Source organism: Eurypyga helias, unplaced genomic scaffold, assembly GCF_000690775.1.
Source record: "Eurypyga helias isolate BGI_N326 unplaced genomic scaffold, ASM69077v1 scaffold9638, whole genome shotgun sequence".
Classification (NCBI taxonomy): Eukaryota; Metazoa; Chordata; class Aves; order Eurypygiformes; family Eurypygidae; genus Eurypyga; species Eurypyga helias.
In genome coordinates, this window is record NW_010268985.1 from 46,402 (window position 1) to 65,518 (window position 19,117).

At 38.3% G+C, this 19,117-nt stretch overlaps 1 protein-coding gene across 1 annotated transcript in view; it reads left to right on the forward strand.

Annotated features, from left to right (window-relative positions):
* The window catches only part of KIAA1468 (KIAA1468 ortholog), a 67,222-nt gene that overhangs the window by 32,673 nt on the left and 15,432 nt on the right, over positions 1-19,117 (forward strand). The window contains exons 12-24 of the mRNA XM_010157942.1: positions 354-444; positions 4,775-4,846; positions 5,661-5,801; positions 6,489-6,653; positions 7,638-7,785; positions 9,876-10,032; positions 10,602-10,725; positions 11,805-11,853; positions 12,285-12,364; positions 13,249-13,355; positions 13,967-14,066; positions 18,305-18,387; positions 18,572-18,635. Of these exons, the coding sequence (XP_010156244.1) occupies positions 354-444; positions 4,775-4,846; positions 5,661-5,801; positions 6,489-6,653; positions 7,638-7,785; positions 9,876-10,032; positions 10,602-10,725; positions 11,805-11,853; positions 12,285-12,364; positions 13,249-13,355; positions 13,967-14,066; positions 18,305-18,387; positions 18,572-18,635 (1,381 nt within the window). The remainder of the gene's footprint in view (positions 1-353; positions 445-4,774; positions 4,847-5,660; positions 5,802-6,488; positions 6,654-7,637; positions 7,786-9,875; positions 10,033-10,601; positions 10,726-11,804; positions 11,854-12,284; positions 12,365-13,248; positions 13,356-13,966; positions 14,067-18,304; positions 18,388-18,571; positions 18,636-19,117) is intronic.

Below are 19,117 nucleotides of genomic sequence, written 5' to 3' on the forward strand. Positions count from 1 at the left end.
TAAGATACTGACAGTGTGATAGTATGAAGTCAGGTAGATCCTTTTACTGCATGAGTCATAGCACTGAGTAATAAGAATTAAATGAGAGAGAGAGTCAGAAATTCTTAATCTTGGAAATTCTCAGGTTCTGATTCATGGAATTTGGGCTCTGCAAGTTCCTGGAAAAGGCATATTAAATAACAAGACAGTGGCTTTCAAGTTCAAATTTAGCCTTTAAGTCAGCATGTATCGTGTGAAATTTTGACTGTAGACAATTACCTGTTTCCTTCATCTGCTTTTTCTGACTTAAAGAATATGTTCTGTGTATTATAGAACTTTATAAACAGATTAAAGTTTAAAATTCATGTTTTCAGACAGATGATACTGACTGGGTGTGTGGCGTTTGCCCGACACGTTGGACCAACACGTGTAGAAGCTGAGCTTTTACCACAGTGTTGGGAACAGGTAACTGATTATTTTGTGCTTTAACCTAACACAAAAACATGTCCTTCAGTCCATATGTCTCCTAAATATCTCCAGGGATGGTGACTCAACCACCTCCCTGGGCATCCCATTCCAATGCCTGACAAACCCTTCAGTGAAGAAATCTTTTCTCATCTCCAGTATAAACCTCTCCTGGCACAACTTGAAGCCATTTTCTCTTGTCCTGTTACTTGGAAGAAGAGACCAACACCCACCTCTCTGCAGTGTCCTTTCAGGTAGTTGTAGAGAGCGATAAGGTCTCCCCTGAGCCTCCTCCAGGTTACACAACCCCAGTTCCCTCAGCTGCTCCTCACAGGACTTGTGCTCCAGACCCTTCACCAGCCCCGTTGCCCTTCTCTGGACACGCTCCAGCATCTCAGTGTCCTTCCTGTAGTGCCGGGCCCAAAACTGAACACAGGATTTGAGGTGTGGCCTCACCAGTGCCCAGTACAAGGGGAAGTACAGTTGTTGAACAGAAAATAAACCACGCTGTTTTGTTAGTCCTTCTCTTAAAATTTAAACAGTGTTTTAAAAAAACCCAGTCTTGCCTCAGTAAGAGCGCGTCTTCATCATACCAGTTTCTTGCTGATTGCTGATGCATAAGAGAAACCAGTCCAACTGTAACAGTACAGCATATCAGGCTGCCAAGCCGTATGTCATCATGCATTCATTTAATGCAGTTTGCCAAACTTTTTTTGCAGTACTGAAACCAGGTCATTATTTTTTGTGGCAGAATACCAGCTGAATCTCATTGTCGCAAGACTGAAGTTTTGTAGAAGGAACTCAAAAATACACATAAATTTTTACCTTCTCTCATTAGATGCTTTAATCGTGAAAGCATTTACCCAGTTGGGGTCCAAGCAATATATATTTACAGATACAAAGGACAGGCCCTGCAGAAGATTCAGCAGTTTCATCCGTATGTTCTGGAGCTCGGAGTTATCAGTCCTGTCTTTGAGACCTTTTTGCCTGCTCTTTGCAGCTCCACACATAGAATTGGGTAGCTGGCTCAGGTGAGTTTAGATCAAGGCTCTGTGAATGCTGAAAGTTCCCTCAGAACTAGTGACCAGTTCACTGAGTTCCAAAATTGCACTGCTGCTTATTAAAAATGAGAGGAAAAGAAACTATAATAAACATTTTACAGTTAGATTTAAGTTTCCATGGGCCAATAATCCTCCTGAATACAAACCTTGCAGAAATTTGAGTCATTTTTGTTTTCTTCCAGTGTGTCAGTATGTCTTACAGTATCAGGGGTGATACTTAGATTGCCTTGCCAGTCCACCTAAACAAGTTGAAACTAGTTGTTACTGTTTGCCTCAGGTAGGCAGAGCTCCAGAAGGCAAAGTGTATCTCCCTTACCAGAAGGGAACTTGCATTTGGAAAGACAGCACGTAAGTCAAAGTTACTATAGGTGTTAGAGCAGTCTCTTGCTTGCCTGTGATGTTTCTCATCTATGAAATCCCCATAGTTCAAAAAAATCTTACAGGTGCAATACTGATAAATGAATGCAAAATAATGATAGGCACACTCAAAGAACATTCTCCCATGCTTCAGACTTCAGTTTAGTCATGAGGCTCATGATGTGTTCACTTGTCTCTTTAAAATTATCTTTGTCACGCTTCATTCTTGAGAGAGTTCTTGGTGATTTCAGGTTAGAACAGTGAGAAAGTTGAGGACATTAATACTACATCAGTGGTCAGGTACCATTGTTCAGTGTGCTGTGGCAATAAAGTCGAGGTAAGCAGCTGTCCAAAGTTTATTTATTACTATGTCTTCATCTGTAGTTTCTCCTAAGCCAGTAGAATCGAGAGAATTACGGAATGGCTGAGGTTGGAAGGGACCTTTGATCATCTTGTAGTCAAGCTCCCTGCTGGAAATGGAGTCAGCTAGAGCAGGTTGCTCAAGGCCAAGTCCAGTCTGATTTTTGAATGTGTCTGAGGATGGGCAGCATGTTCCAAGGTTTCACCACCCTCCCAGTAAAAGTTACCTATATTTCAGTTTGTGTCTATTTCCTCTTGTCCTTTCACTGGGCACCTCTGCATTCATGGCCTCTCTGCAGATAGGTACAGATATTGATACATATGGATAAGATCCCTCCTGAGCTCTCTCTTTTTAAGACCAACAATCCCAGCTCTCTCAACGCCACCTCCCACCTCCCATCAGATATTCCTATCTCTTAATTATCTTATCTCTGCTGGACTTGCTCCAATATATCTTTGTAGCTGGGAAGCCCAGAACTGTACACAGCACTCCAGATGTGGTCTCACCAGTGCTGAGTAAAGAGGGATAATCACTTCCCTTACCAGGGGATGGGGTGATGCTCATGCTAGGATACCCCTAGGATGCCCAGGATACCACTGGCCTTCCTTGCTGTTGGGAGTGCATTGCTGGCACTGCTTGGTGTCTGTCAGGTCCTTCTCTGCTAAGCTGCTTTCCAGCCAGTTGGCCCCTAGTCTATCCTGATGCACGGAATTAGTTCTGCTCACATTCAGGACTTTGCACTTCTTTTCTTGAACTTCATAAGGATCCTGTCTGTCCGTTTCTTCAGCCTGTTCGGGTGCCTCTGGATGGCAGTGTGCGCACCTGGGTGTATCAACCACTCCTTCCAGTTTTGTGTCATCTGCGTACCTGTTGAGGTACATTCTGTCTTGTCATCCAGGTCATTAATGATGATGTATAGCATCTTTGATGTTGGCCCCAGGATCAGCCCTTGGGATGCACCACTGGGGACTGGCCCCCACCTGCAACTCTTTGAGCCTGTGATTAGTTCAGCCAGTTTTTTGTCCACCTCGTTGTCCTTATCTAGCCCAGACTTCATCAGCTTGTGAATAAGGATGTCTGGGAAACAGTATCAAAAGTCTTGCTGAAGTCAAGATAAACGATATTCACTGCTCTCCCCTTGTTCACTGAGCCAGTCATCTCTGAAAGCTATCAGTTTGGTCATGCATGTTTTTTCCTATATAAATGCATGCTGACTATTCCCAACCGCCTTCTTGTCCTTCATATGTTTGGAAATGCTTTCCAGGATTATTTGCTCCAACACCTTTCCAGGAACTGATGTGAGACAGACTGGCCTATGTTTCACTGGATCCTCTGTCTTGCCCTTGCTGAAGATGATAGCGACGTATACTTTCTTCCAGTCCTCAAGAACCTCCCCTTTCGCCACAACATTTCTTTGTCAAGAGTGGTCTTGCAATGACATCAGACAATGCCCTTAGCGCTCATGGGTTCATCCACATCAGGGCCCACAGACTAGTATATGTCCAGTTAGTTTAAACGTTTCCTAACCTGATAATTCTCTACTGAAGGTAAGTCTTCCTTGCTCCAGATTTTCCCGTGGGTTTTAGGGACCTGCGATTGCTGAGGACAAGTCTTCCCAGTAAAGACTGAGACAAAGAAGGCAGTGAGTACTTTGGTCTTTTTCTGTGGCCAGATGGTTGTCTTAGCTATATGCTGCATAGCAAGAAGGAAAGAGTCACACCACAGGTGTGTGCTATATTACCTGACAGGATCAAACTATTCGCTTTTTCTTCTCATCGTTTTACCCTAAAATTTTTAATTCACAAAGTATATTGAAATGTGTCATGTGTTTCATTGTACGACCATTAATGCTGACCGTTAAAGCGGATTCCACCAGGATGCAAACTTGGTTCGGAAGTGACAAAACCAAATTTGTAAGGCACAATTTATTTTTAATAGGAAGGGGAGGTAGGCAGCACAGGTCTAAGAGGCTCTTGCGAATAGGATCTGTTTTCAGTAACACTTGAGAGACACGATGTGTCTATGCTGGATTTGAAAGCAGAACTTCAAGAGCATGCAGGTACTTCTTGGCCTAGTACCTGTGTTGTCTTTTGACCCCAATTGCCCAGCAAGATCCGAGCAGCTGTCCTACACCGGATGGCTCAGAGCACTAGAGGGCACTTGTGTAGCTCTTAGAGGAACGGCGCTGCTGAAGGGCTACACAAGGCAATGTATTTCATAACATGCCAGCTGAGAAGTTACTCATATTTATTAGAGTCCAGCAGCCCGTACACTGCTTTCCACTATTCCTTTTACTTCATACGTGTACAGACTTCACAGATTCTTCTCTTACTATAAGCTCTGTTTTATAGGACAACTGGAGAAGGCTGTATCTGCCTTGCCTTTATGCCTCAGTACTTGAAGATGCTTAGTGATCCATATGCAACTTCTACAGGCACAGCTAATGTTTATCTAAGAGGTGCAGACCTATCCCTCCGCTGCAGTTTATTCTAACCACATTTTGAATAGTGGTTACTGCAAAACATATAGCTGTTCTGTTTCTCTTTACCAGATCAACCACAAATACCCAGAAAGACGTCTGCTGGTAGCAGAATCCTGTGGAGCTCTAGCACCTTACCTTCCAGTAAGTTTGAATACTGACTCGAAGTACTTTGCTAGTGAAAGCAGGATGAAAATCTGTTGCGCAATGTAAACATCCTTTATCATTTTAAGTATTCCTAAGGCTGTATGTTGTGCATAAGACATTCACATTCTCCTCCACTTTACATTACACATGTGAGATTCAGCAAGTGACATTAGGGAGATAGCTTATTAAAAGGGAATACAGGTCAGTCTAGCTATAAAATGTATTTAAAAATGGTCTGTGAGAAAATCATCTTTGTTTCATTAAAGATGAAGTAAAGATAGTTAGGACCAATTAAGGAAATAATCTGTGAAAAAATAATTGGTACCCAGTAATAGAGTTCTTCAGCCACTGTGGAATGTTACATGGAGAGTGTTGCCAGTCAAAAGAAGCAGCAGAATTAAGTCAGTAGCAAACTAGAATTTGACACTTCAGAGAAGATGAAAATAACCCAATTTAAAAACCCATTTGTCTAGTTTAGCAGTGGAACTATTAAAGATTCTGTTTCAAGTGTAGGCCTATAGTAGGGTTTTTTTTGCTGTTAGCTGTTTTTGGTACATGCTTCCATGTGATTTGGAGGACCTGAGTTCTGTGCTTAGTAGGACAAAAAGCTCTCTAATGAGGCTACTGACATTTTATATGCATTCACATTCTGTTGTGAAAACTGAATGCGTAATATTCAAAGGGATCCATGGTTGGAGTAAGGGATTTTGTTTGTAAGCACTAATAGATGTGCAAATTATTTATAAAATTTGCTATAAACCCCCATTTCTTGTTGCATTGGATTTAACAAGTATTTCTTGTTTACAAACAGAAAGAAATTCGTAGTTCGTTAGTACTTTCCATGCTGCAGCAAATGCTAATGGAAGATAAGGCAGATCTGGTACGAGAAGCTGTGATCAAAAGCCTTGGCATCATTATGGGATATATTGATGATCCAGACAAATATCAACAGGTATCCGTTTCTTTGGGTTTTGTGTGTATGAAATGTCGTCTGTAGTTATTTCGTGAATAGGGGGATGCATAATTTCATGTACTTTTATTAAATCTTGTTATATGATTAAAAAAATGTTGGTGGTTTATACAGTTGTTGATTTTATTGTATCACCAAGACCAAAATGGAAACATAAACATACAAGCTTCATTAGAGCCCAAGGTGTAAGCCTCATACAGAAGCTTCTCTAGTAATTCGTAGCTTCTCTAGTAATTTGCCTTCAAGAACATCCCACTGCACTGGCCACCTATATTATTAGCCAATTTTGGTATCGTCACTTGCTAACAAAGATTCCGTCTACTACAATAAAGGCTACTTGTAGTTCAACATCATGCTGCCTAATAGTGTTGCAGATAAGTGAAAAGGAAGAACTAATCCTGTCTGAGGTTTTGAAGGCAGAGCGGTAAAATAGGCATTAATTCTGGTAACGTCATGGTAGAGCAATACCACGAGGGTCGTGGGACCACCTACTTTTACCTTTGTAGGTGGGCTGGGAATTATCTGCTGAAAGGCTTCTATGTACTACATTGTTTCATTTTTATTAGTGTCAAGTTTTAAGAAGAGATGATAATATTTTTCTACACTGCATGTTTTGTGTAGTAAATGAATGAATTGTAGGAAAAGTAATTATATTCTTTATTTTGCCAGGGCTTTGAACTGCTGCTTTCAGCTTTAGGAGACCCTTCGGAACGTGTAGTTAGTGCAACGCATCAGGTATTTTTACCTGCTTATGCTGCCTGGACAACAGAACTGGGAAATCTACAGTTCCATCTTATACCTACACTGCTTAATAAAATTGAAAAATTGCTCAGGGTATGTGTTCAGCTGGTTCTGCATTGGGGAGGTTTCTCTGTATCTGTATCACATACGCAGATTTAAAAAAAAAAAAAATTGCTATTTAATGGGGGGTGGGGAGAATTTCTGGAGATTTTTGCATAACTCCATAACTTTTACTTGTCCTTTTGAAGAAGGAAAAAAAAAAACATACCACCACAAAAACCTGCAAAATACACGAAAATGCTTCTATAGCAGTGTTTTTTTACTTTATAGCCCAATAATCCAAGTGCAGTTCAGAAAACACTTGCTTGAGGCTGTGACCAGATGATGTATGTTATTCTGAGTGCATTTGCCCTGTACTTAAGTTATTTTAAAGGGTCTCATAGTGTGCTTTTTAATAAAGTGCATTATTTGTTAAGGGGAAAAAAAAAAGTGTAATTGAATTGGTTAAATGGTTTGCAATGATGAGCTAGTTTGCACTCCTGACTTGGTAGATACCTGGAAAGTTCTGGAAAATGGTGTCTCGTAACAATCTAACACACAACCAAGGTGCTTATTTTCAGAGCACAGGTGACTAGTTTATTCAGTTTTTAGATACACTGGTCACTAAAACCAAGGGATCATGTTTCCAAAACATGCTGAAAATTATTCTTTCATGATATTTGTACGTTCATCAATGTGAACCACAAAATGCCAAAGGCGATGTTGCTTGAATCTTTTGAGAAGTGACAGCAGCCTGGTCTAGCAAAAGGTGTCCCTGCCCATGGCAGGGGTGTTGGAACTAGATGATCTTTAAGGTCCCTTCCAACCCAAACCAGTCTGTGATTCTGTGACTTAAGGGTGATAACGGTATTTGGATGGTGACACAAAGTAAGCTTGTGGTTAGGATAAATTACTGTGTAATTAGTGTTTCTGTGTTGAAGCTCATCGCAGATGTGTTGACCTCTTGCCAGGGAATACATGCCTAAGCAACAGATCATCCAAACCAAAAACTTAAACGAAATGTCCTGTTTGTTTCAGGAAGGAGAACATGGCTTGGATGAACATAAGCTCCACATGTATCTCTCTGCTCTGCAGTCTCTGATTCCTTCACTGTTTGCACTGGTGCTGCAGAACGCACCTTTCACAAGCAAGGCTAAACTTCAGGGAGAAGTACCACAAATAGAAGGTAAATGAATAATTTCCAATATGTGGAATTTTTACGAACTTTAGTAGAAGTCAGTCACAAATGCCAAATCACTATTAAAGGTGAAGGAGGAATTTTAGGAATAGTCCATATACCTGAATTCATGTGTTTTTAGGGTTACTACATAACCATAAATTGCAGGATATATGTATAAAATCTAGGTTTTTGTAGCATGCTCTCTGTACAATGTTTTAGGCTTCTGTCCCCAAGCATTTATTTCTCATCTATCTGTACTTTCCATTGTATTTTCCTATATAGCAAGAACAGAGAAAGAAATTCAGGGAACCTGTATTGTGTTATGAATTACTTTTCTTTAGTGTTGCTGAGTTATTACTGTTTTTAAAGCTGGATTCCAGCATAAGAAGTTTTGACAAGATTTTTTTTCTTCTGTTTTTTTTTTTCCTTTTTGGGAAAACGTCTTTCTACTTCCATTCCTCCCTCTGCTCCTATTCCATTCCTGTGAAATAAGTCGGTCTTAGACCTAAGCCTTTATGAGATTAACTAAATTGTATTTAACTAAATATAAATATCAGTTTATTGATAGAGAAGAAATATGCAATTCATGAGTGTTTACAAAATTATTTCCAGTAGAAAAAAAGAATTAAATGATATCCTTCGGGATTTTTTTTTCTGTATTTACTTGGTACTTTTCTGCACTGTAAGTTGCAGACAAAATGGCTTCTTTGTGCCCACTGAGAGAGTTTTATGTAATCCAGTGAGAGTCTTGTAATAAAATACTTTTTTGTCCTAATACACAACACAGGTTGTGGAGGGGGGAAAAATAAATACCGTTTAGCCTTCTCATTGGTCTTTTAGCAAATCCTGAAGTAATCCTTTCTTTTTCCACCCATTTCTACACTTGCTTGAGAGGCCAGCTTATCACAAAAATAATTTTTATTTCATCTCTCATTATTTCTTTCTGCTTCTTTTAAGAAACTTTTGAGAAAGCAAAGTAATCCTTAACTGGACTTCCTAAAAGTGTCTGAAGAATTCATTTCCACTAGGAGCCAATAACAGCTCTTAACAGTGGGCTTCAGTAACAGCCAATAACAGTGGGAGAGCGTCACCCTGTGTTATGTGCCTAGGAAATATCTTAGCAGGCTGAATGACCTAATAGTGAAGTGAGACTTAGATCAGCAGTCCCAGCCTGGAGAATGTTTTCTCCCATTAGTAATACTTCTTTTAAAAGATGGTATTGGTAATACCTGCCACATGCTGATAATAGTGCTCTGTGTGAAGATGCAAAGGACAGAGAACAACTTTAAAGGAGAATTTGGAAAGTAGCTAGAGGTACGTTATTGCGCGTTTACGTGAAACTGTTAAACGTGCCGTGGTAGAACTTGTTCAGCTGACCAGAGTCATTTGAAGATGAGCACTTTTTCCCTGAGTTGCTACTGCTTAAATAAGCAGTTCAAAAAATGTCAAGCCTCGGCCTAGTCTGACACATTCTTCCTTCACAAAAGTTAGAGAAAAAAAAAATCATCTCACGTACTCTTCAGTAATCCAGTAGCATTGCTGGAACTGTGAGCTAGCTTTCTCGAATTTTGCTGTAAGAAAGATTGTTCTTGACAAGTAACTTTATTGCTAAATAATTCTAAGTATGCTTGACTTGACTTTCAGTCTCCAAATATTGGAATGGTCTAAAATTTTTTTGAGTTCTTGCTTTTATGTGTAAATTATTCTCTTCTGATAATTCAAGTAATTGAGAGAGTGGAGTGGGAGTGGGGAGCGTCAAAAACGACCTCATATATAAAGGTTGGGGCAGTAAGGTGATTGAAGTGTAGCAGTAGAAGTCACAGAATCTTGCCTGCAAGTCACCCTACTGTAAATCTGAGTTTTATTCCTTGTGACCTTCCATAATCTCCCTGTACCTGTGTTTTTTTCTTTTTAAGGGAGGGTCATGTAATCGCTTCAGAACAGGATTTAACTCGGTGATTTTTAAAAAGCAAATTGATAACCTTACACAGAAGGCACTAAACAGTTTCAGGCTTTCTTATCTATCTTTACTGACATCGCCTCCAAAATATTTTCATCTTCTTTTGTTCCTGATCACTTGTTCTCTGCTGTTGCAGTCACTAGATTTCCCCGTCCCGTGTCGCCTCTTCAGGATGTGGCCATCATCATTGGAAGCCGTGAACAATTAGCAGTGCTGTTGCAACTGTACGACTATCAGCTGGAACATGAGGGTACCACAGGCTGGGAGACATTGCTCTGGGTAGTCAATCAACTGTGAGTTCGTTTGTATCCTGTGATTCCTAATTTTAAAATGTGTCAAAGTGAGTAGTTCTTAGGCATGATCATGTTGAACAGTTATTAAACATCAGAATTTTAAGTAGTATTGTGCTTAAGATTTACTAAAGAGAAAAAGAATCATGTTTTTTAGGCATTTCGGTTTTCATGCTGAATTGACTTAGCTGATATTTTCTCAATAAAATCAGTCTGGCAGAATGTGTAGGTTAACTACTTGCTAAAAAAAAAAAGCTTCTTTATCTTTGTACTGATATAGTCAATTCTCTGTTGAAGTGAAGATTGTTGTATTCTGGTTATGTCATTAAATACACTGTTCTGCCATAACAGATGTTTGAAAACATCGATCAGATTTCTCCTACACTTAAAACCTTGCTTTCTTCAAGGGTCAGTTGTACAGCATGTGTAGATAATCATATTAGAACCAACAGTGCTCGTATGTGTGTACGTGTATGTTTATTAGCATGAACAGTAAAGCTATCCAAGTATAAATGGAGAGAAACAAAAGATCAAAAGTACTCTTTAATATTGCTTTCTTTCCTGATTTTTAGGTTACCACAGCTTATAGAAATAGTTGGCAAGATCAATGTAGCATCAACTGCCTGTGTCCATGAATTCTCTAGATTTTTCTGGAGACTTTGTAGGACATTTGGCAAAATTTTTACAAACACTAAGGTAAGATATTACCCTAAACATTCTACAGGAACAGTACCTTGATAATATATTTTCTCTGTACTTAAGGTTTGTCTGAATACCTGCACTTGATGTGACCATTTATGTTTGCATGTCACACTGATGCTTTTCCATAAGGACATTTAAACCCTCTACTGTTAAACCTCTATTTGCATCATTTTGCATTCTGGTCTTTCCCGTTTTGGAACGGGCTTCTCATCCTGCCCAACAAGCAAGGATTTTTTTTTTTTAATTGTATTTTTCATATATACTTTGTGAATGACAGAATAAGTGGGATACATATCCCAGTTCTAGTGATTTAACAAATTTCTGTCATCAAAACAGCATACTGTTCAGTGGTTTTGGCGTACATTAGTATTCCAGCTTGTACTTGATTGAAAATTTAAAATTAATGCTTTCTCTGCTTGAAGTATTTTCTGTAGATGATCTGTAAACATTTTTACAGATGAAATAGATAATTTTCTTGATTTAAAAAAAAAAAACTTTAAAGGAAAATGATAGAACATGAGAGGATTACCTAAAGATAACACTACAAACCAGGATTAGAATACTCTGCTGCCTTCATAGAGGAGATTAAAGCCAGTCTCTGGTCTTTGAAAGCCCCTTCTGTCAGTTAACTTTGGAACTCCTGCTTCTACAAAATGTGTTCTGATGCTGCTTAGCACAGCTGTATTTTGGAAGAGCGCGCTTCATGGACAGCAAAGATAGAAAACAAAACGAAATTTTTTTTGATACATACAGCTTGGTAAAGCCATAAACCCTAAATAGCCCAACTAAGACATTACCAAAAGGCTTCAACTTCCGGTATCGGGAGTGCTAAATACTGCTGCTACCTCAGTGTGGGTACTCAATAGAAATTTTTACTCTCTTATGTCATACTTATAAGTTTTTGTGAAAGGTGGCTACGCTTTTTCAAATGTTTTGGTATTTTTTTTCTTTCTGTACCTTCAAAATGTCCTTCTGTTGTGTTGGTTTTTTTTTTTTTAATCATTACTTTTTTCCTAAGTTAATTGACACTGGTAACAGCTTTTCTTACATGAGATTCATCATCCTTTGTTTAGGTAAAACCACAGTTCCAGGAAATCTTAAGGCTGTCTGAGGAAAATATAGGTAAGTAGCTTTTTATTCAAACAAATAAAAAATGATCTCAAATGACACTGGGAAAAAAAAACTGTCAAACTCTTTTTCAGATAACATTTTCAGACTGCAGTTCTCAAATTTGTCATCTTTCTGAAATGTTGAAAGTCTATTGTTAATCTGAATGAAACACTGAAGTTGTGGATTGTGTTTGTAAAGTATAAAGAACATCTCAAATCCAAATACCACCTGAGCATTATTTTAGCACATGTGTGTATATATGCATATTTAGGTATAGAAATTCTTCATGTATATATTAAAAGGTAAATATATATAATACTTACAAAATATAGACCTACATATTAATCATATGTATAATGTGAACAAATAGTCTATACGACACACATGCATATATACACCTGCATGTATATGTAAAACCTTAATTCTTCATTGTGTTTCATTAGATTCCACAGCAGGTAATGGAGTGCTAACAAAAGCCACAGTTCCCATCTATGCAACAGGGGTCCTTACATGTTATATTCAGGTAGGTTTGGTTTTCTGTTTCTTTGTTATATGTATAATAATGTGTAAAATTTATTCCACCAAAAAGACCCTTACTGTTTTCTTTCAAAACTGTTAGGACTCTTGCGCTTTGAAGATTGGTAGGAAAGTGGGCAGCTGTACACACATTCAAAAGCCAAGTTTTCTAGTCAGGTTGCCTACTCCATTTAGATGATAGTCATCAGTGTTAAAACCTGAATTCAGTAGATCTTAAAATGGCATCTGGCATCTTCACCACTGCTAACACTGGGACATTGATAGCTGCCATGTTCCTTTATCAAAAATGCTAATGTTGTTAAATAAATGGATTCTTGGCCATTTAACTGTGTGACCCTTGCAAAACATAATTTTGCAACATTTACTGAAACAATAAAGGAGCTAAATTGCCATTTTGGGCACAATTGGAGTCTTAAAATTTTTAATGTTACCTATTATTAAGATAAACACTCCATGAATAATACTACCTGATCCTCCAGTAACCAGCAGTTATGGAACAGCTTGTACGTGGCTTGCAGGAAAAAATACATCCTTCAGCATCTCACATAAGTTTAATGGACTGAGGAGTCAAAAACTGTCAGAAGCCGTGAAAGTGCTTAAGTAATCTTTCTAAAAGTTTCTTTAGTAAAACTATTTGGGTAATTTACACATGCATATGTGCTTAGTTGATGAAATACAGAAATACAGTCTCTCCTTGCGTCTGCTTTGAAATGCTCATGTTCTTAAACCACATATTTGAAGTGCATAAGACAATTGTTAAAGGCTAAATCTAGCTTCTTCTCATTGTTCGTTTGCCTCTCTCGTCGCTGTACGTCATCATGACCACAGCAGTACATCTACTGCGTTCAACATTGTATGCTCTTCTTTCAGGAAGAAGACCGCAAGCTGTTAGTTGGATTCTTAGAAGACGTAATGACCATGCTTTCACTGTCCCATGCTCCTCTTGACAGCCTGAAAGCTTCCTTTGTGGAACTGGGGTAAAGCATTTATCTTGGGCTAGTCTTAGATATACATATGTTAGAAGTTTCTATTAAAAGCTGCTAATCTGGCTTTAATTTTAGTAACTCTGATGCTTCAGGTGAATAAAGGCTATACTTGCTTATTTCTTGGTCTTTCACAGAATTTAAGTTTTCAATCTCTACGTTAAAAACGTAGTGATAGAAACATTCTGAAGTGTAAAACACCAAATCCCAACAAAAAAACTCACGCAAAAAATCAGTCATTGAGCGTAAAATGGAAGTTGGTTTTGTATTTCCTGTACTATGATGATCTACTCTAGATATGTGTTTGCATTCAGTTCAGTGTCAGCATTTCTTGAAAATTATATCCTTCACCTTCTTGTTTTAGGTAAGCTCTGAAATACAACCTATTTTCTAAACAGCAGCATGTTTCATGCCCTTCAGAAATGGGATAAATGTTGTGTATCCTTCAGAAAGGACAGATGTTGGAAGTTTAGATTTTTGTTGAGCAGTAGGTTCTTGAGACTACATTTTTAGGCAAAGAACTTATTCAGGCTTTTGGAGTAAATTTTCTTCTTTTTTTTTTTTTTTTCTTCTCCTTCCCTGATTTCCCAACTGCATTATTTTAGTGCAAACCCAGCTTATCACGAGCTGCTCTTAACTGTCTTATGGTATGGAGTTGTCCATACTTCTGCTCTTGTTCGATGTACAGCTGCTAGAATGTTTGAGGTGAGTGTTATCCTTTTTAAGACTGGAGTGTATTTTTAAAAAAAGTCATTCAGATAATTTTGCTACACTCTTATGATTTACAAATGGCTTAAACAAGTTGTGTACTGTGTGATGGAGCAGGAAGTTGTGGAGTTGTTTCTGTATCTTCGGGAGCGTCTGTCTCATTAAGCACTCTGTCATTAGCCACTTGCACGATGTTTCTGGAGTAACTGGTGTGTGTTCTCTGATCCGCTGCTGGCTTGATTGTTGCATTCTGATTATTGCATGCTGAAAAACATTTTCTGATTGTGGGAACACATTTCATTGCTAAGCTGTGTTCCAAGCAGAATAAAATACATTGTCAAATGTGTTTGCTCAGTTCTGCAGATAAACAAGCACCTTTCTCTGCATTTTAACGTTTGCTTTTGCTGTTCAACACATCATCAGTAGCCTAATTGACAAGTTCAGTACTTTTTGTGTGTATTTGTACAATGCACCTGCATTGTCATTCAAACTAGTTTCTGTTGCTGCCAAATATGGTGGTAAAAATGTACATTTAACCAATTATGTGGGGTTTTTTGTAAAAATTAAACCAATTTGCAATTACTTTACTTACCACAGAGTGACAGCTTTTTGTTTCCTTTAACATCTAGAAATTTGTTCAGGATAAAGATACTTACATTTAACGATTAAGTTTGCTCTTATTTCCACATTGTGCCTTTGCTTCATCAAGACGTAATTTAAAAAGGCATGTACAAAATCTGGGACATGCTCCACTTGCTGAACAAAGGGATGCCTGCATATTAGACATTTTTCTAATCACACTCCCTTGTGTGTGTCTGCCACATGAGACTCATTGGAATAGTTTTGCTGGGCTCCTCTAGGTGAACCTGCCACCTTGTATCCATGTGCAAAGCCAGATCTCAAGTCTGCCTCTGGAAAAAAGAGCACTTAACACAGCTATCAGGGTTTACTGCAACTCTGCAAGTCATTGCAGATAAAGCACTAAGCTACGTTACGACATATCCTCAGTTACAACAGGCTGTTGTCTTGGCTGCAGTTTCTTTTCAGATTCCACTGCATGTTGATAATTTTTAGGCAGCCCTGTATGCTTTTTTCGACTGCTTGTTTCCTAGTATACTTCAATTTTTATTATAGCATAGCCTACTTTGTTGCAGTCGCTTTACTTACTAAAAATAGTATCATATCACCACTTTCTTGATGGCCATAGCATGCCTACTTAAATCCAAACAGCATGAAGATGTGTGTTTTCTGTCTCACCGTAACCTTACACGCTGCTACATGGCTTTGCCCAACCAGCTGTGTCTGTTGCTGCTGCGTTCATGTGTCGAGTCAGTGGTTTCCCATTTGAATGTTGATGCAAACAAATCTGATTCCTGGTGGTTTGAACATGAAGCACGGAACTGAGTTATAAAGCTTGGTTGGTCTGTTTAGGTTCAAGGCTAGGAACACTTATCTTCAGAATGACACTTGAATTGTAAAGCATGTTCCATTTTCTGTAAGCCAGAACGATGCTGTTTACCATAATTGGAAGTGTGGCAGCCCACGTAGTCATGGAGCTGAGATGGTTCTAAATTGTTTGCTAATTATACAAGTCCCAAACATTATTTTTTTTAATTTGAAGCAGTACATTACCTCTAGGCTATTGTCAGAATTAGGATTAGTGAAAGAACACTCAAGTCCCTGTTTGTTCAAAACTGAAAATAGTAAGCATTCTTTATTTTAATCAGTGGGAAAATTGGTAAATCTGTATGTAAGAGATCATTGTAGTCAGTGAGCTGTCCCCTTAGCAGCTGTCTGAAGGGTAGCCCACAAGCTGAGCACATCAGCACTTTATTACAGTGGCTGCCACTGTAAATAATGCTGGAGTGTATTAATGTTAAAATGTAGTAGTTGAGCTGACACTCCTAATACTTCGTGAGTAACAAGTATAGGAAGTTGCAGTTTTCCCTGTCCGGGTGCTTTGCAGCAATAATGCATGTGTTCTTCCAGAGATTAATGATTCTCTCCCCATTCTTCCTTCCCCAGTTATTACCTGTAAGGCCACAGTACCTTCAAGTGCACGTGCGCCCCTGTGCACGCAAGCACACACACGTACTGCTGAATAACCATTTCTGCTTTGTACAGAAGACTCCTGGAAAGTCGTGTTCCTTCCAGTCTTTCACAATTTGCTTGGGAATGCTCAAATAAGTAGCAGAATGTAAAACCTCCTCTGGTTAGAGGGTGTAGATATTGCCTGGTTTTAGCATTTAACAGCTACTGCTTTCCCCATGCCACATGTTCTCTTAGGACACTGCTGGGCGGAAAAGCATAGAATTCAGTCTGTGCTCATGATGAAATCTAAGTAATTAGAATACAGCTAAATATTTAAAAAACAATTCGATTTTCTCTCAAACTACTGGTGAGCTTTTTATGTTTATCCCCTAGAACTGGCAAATATATGCAGAATTCCTTACAAGATCCAAGATTGAAGTATCAAGGCTTTCCCTTCTTTATTAACGCAGACAACCCTCTCTTTTGCTGAATACGAAGAAAGCTTAAACTTCTCATTTTTTTAATTAGTCATTTTTTATATGTAGAAGACGTGTCAAGGGCATCTGCCACATAAGTAGCTGTGCATAGGTATATGCTTGCTGCATAAGTTATATAAAAAAAAAATCACATGGACAATTCTAAATTTAAACAATTTCCACGTGTTTATGGAAAATTTCATAAATTTCCCTGTGATACCAGTTTTAAATATTTAGGAGGTATTGCAACAAGTGTATGTCTTCCTTAGTTTGCAAAAAGACTTGATGAAGTATAATTCATAGATAACCCAAGGATTATCCATTTTCTATCTGCATAGACCACCAAGGGAAACAAGAGATATGTCATGTACATAGTGCTTCGATGTCAGTTAAATCTAAAATAGTCTGAAATGACTTTGAGGAAAGCTTAGTGGGCATCTGGGAAAGTGATCTTTGTCTCGCTGTAAGAGGTCTGAAAAGGCATCACTTAGTGCAGGGAAAACTACATGCATTTGGCCCAGCTAAATACGTCGATTTTGTGTTAACAGCCACATACTATCATAAATCCCATTCCCTTAAGTTAGGAACAGTATTTAGATTAAACTGTCAAATTCAAATGGGCAACACTTTAGTATTTAATTATACATTGTTATATGTATAGTTACAATACTTAATTATATTGGTATTTGAATTATAATACAGAATTACTCGCTAAACTTTTGAGGGTTCAAGTTTTAAAATAGCTGAAAATAGAGAAAACATCATATTGTAGCATTTGTCAGGTTTGTGCTGACCGCCAGGTCACTTCAGCTTTCTTCATGCCTTTGCATATATGAAGCACTAGTGTAGCAGTATTTGCTTAGCTTCTAATTTTGGTTTGCTTTTTGTGTTTTTTCTTTCTCTCTCTTGGTTGTGCCGTTCTTCTTCCCATGATACTGTGCTCGCTCTTTCCGTGCATCACCTGTGATACCCCCCTGCTCCGACCATTCAGCTGTTGGTGAAGGGGGTACATGAAACTCTGGTAGCTCAGAGAGTTGTTCCTGCTCTCATTACTCTCTCCAGTGACCCTGAAATGTAAGTTTCCTGACTGTCTTATACACCTAGCATCCCTCTTAATACTTAGGAAGAAATAACCATCAGTTCTGTTTCTTACTCTAGCTGAACAAAAATTGAATTACTTTTAAACAAATGTAACTTTTAAATCACTTATTTGTAAGTAAAAACTTGCAACACCTAGAACTAAACTGGGTAAAATTACTGAATAAACTTTAAATAGAAAACCAAATCCATGTAACTTTTTTTTTTTAATATTTAATCATATTCTCAGTTTTTAAAATTTGCTTATATTATTTCCAGCAGAAAGCTGGATATGAGTGTGTTCTGTAATGCTATCAGCTTCACTACTGCAAAATCAGATGTCATTTGCCTTAGTGATATGCAAAATTATTTTGGCTGTACCTAATTTCTGATACACAACCGTAGTACTTCAACTCCTGGACATCCTGATGTGGTATTTCTTTCAAGCTATGGAGGGATGCTTTGCTAATCTCCCTAACAGATTGTTACTAATAAACGCTAGAGCATGAATAGTGTCTTAATTATTTTAATGTCTTGTGTGGGTAACTAAACCGAGAAAAACCCCAAGAGTCTGCCTGCCCATCCTCAGTCACAGCTAACCCAGTTCAAGTTTACCAAACCGTTTTTTATTGCATGTTGACTGGTTTACAGCTGACTCTTCGAGGCATGAGTGAAGCCTTAGTTGACAAGCGGGTTGCTCCGGCCCTTGTTACCTTGTCCAGTGATCCCGAATTGTGAGTTTCAGATTGAGACCTTGAGTTAATCCTGTCTGTCTTTCTCCTGGTCTGCTTCTTTTGTTTTGTCATTGCTAGAAACTAATGTCACTTAAAGTACTAATTCTTAAATTTATCTTTATTTTTAATTAATTTTTATTCTTAATGTTTAATACAACTTAAAGACTCTCTTTTTCTATTGCAGCTCAGTAAGGATTGCAACAATTCCTGCTTTTGGGACCATCATGGAAACTGTTACTCAGAGAGAGGTGAGACACCTGTTGTCAGGCTGTTGTTTTTGTAGCGTAAGAAGTGGGTGATTTTGATAAAACCAGAGGTCCACTAATTTATTAGTGAACTTGGGGGGAGGGGAGTGGGTGCAGCGGGAAGCAGCTTCTTTATTATTTCTTCCTTTGATATATCCTCTTCCAAAATGCTTTCCAGTTTTGCAGTGATCTTTGGAGTTTGTTTTTGTTTTGGGGTTTTTTTGGAGGGGGAAACAAACTAACCCTCTTCTAGATAATAAAAACATTTTCTTCTAAATATCAAACCAAACATAAACAAAGAAAAACAGATGTGTGGAGGGGGAGGCCTGTGCTAGAAGATGGGAAATCCCATGCTCAAAGTGTTTTTTAAAACAGTCTCCGATACTGTTGAGAAATCCAAGTCCATTATTTCCAAATAAAGTAGCTTTACTTTAAAGTGCTAACCAGAAAATCATGGTGGGATTCCGTTACCTCCACATAAGTAT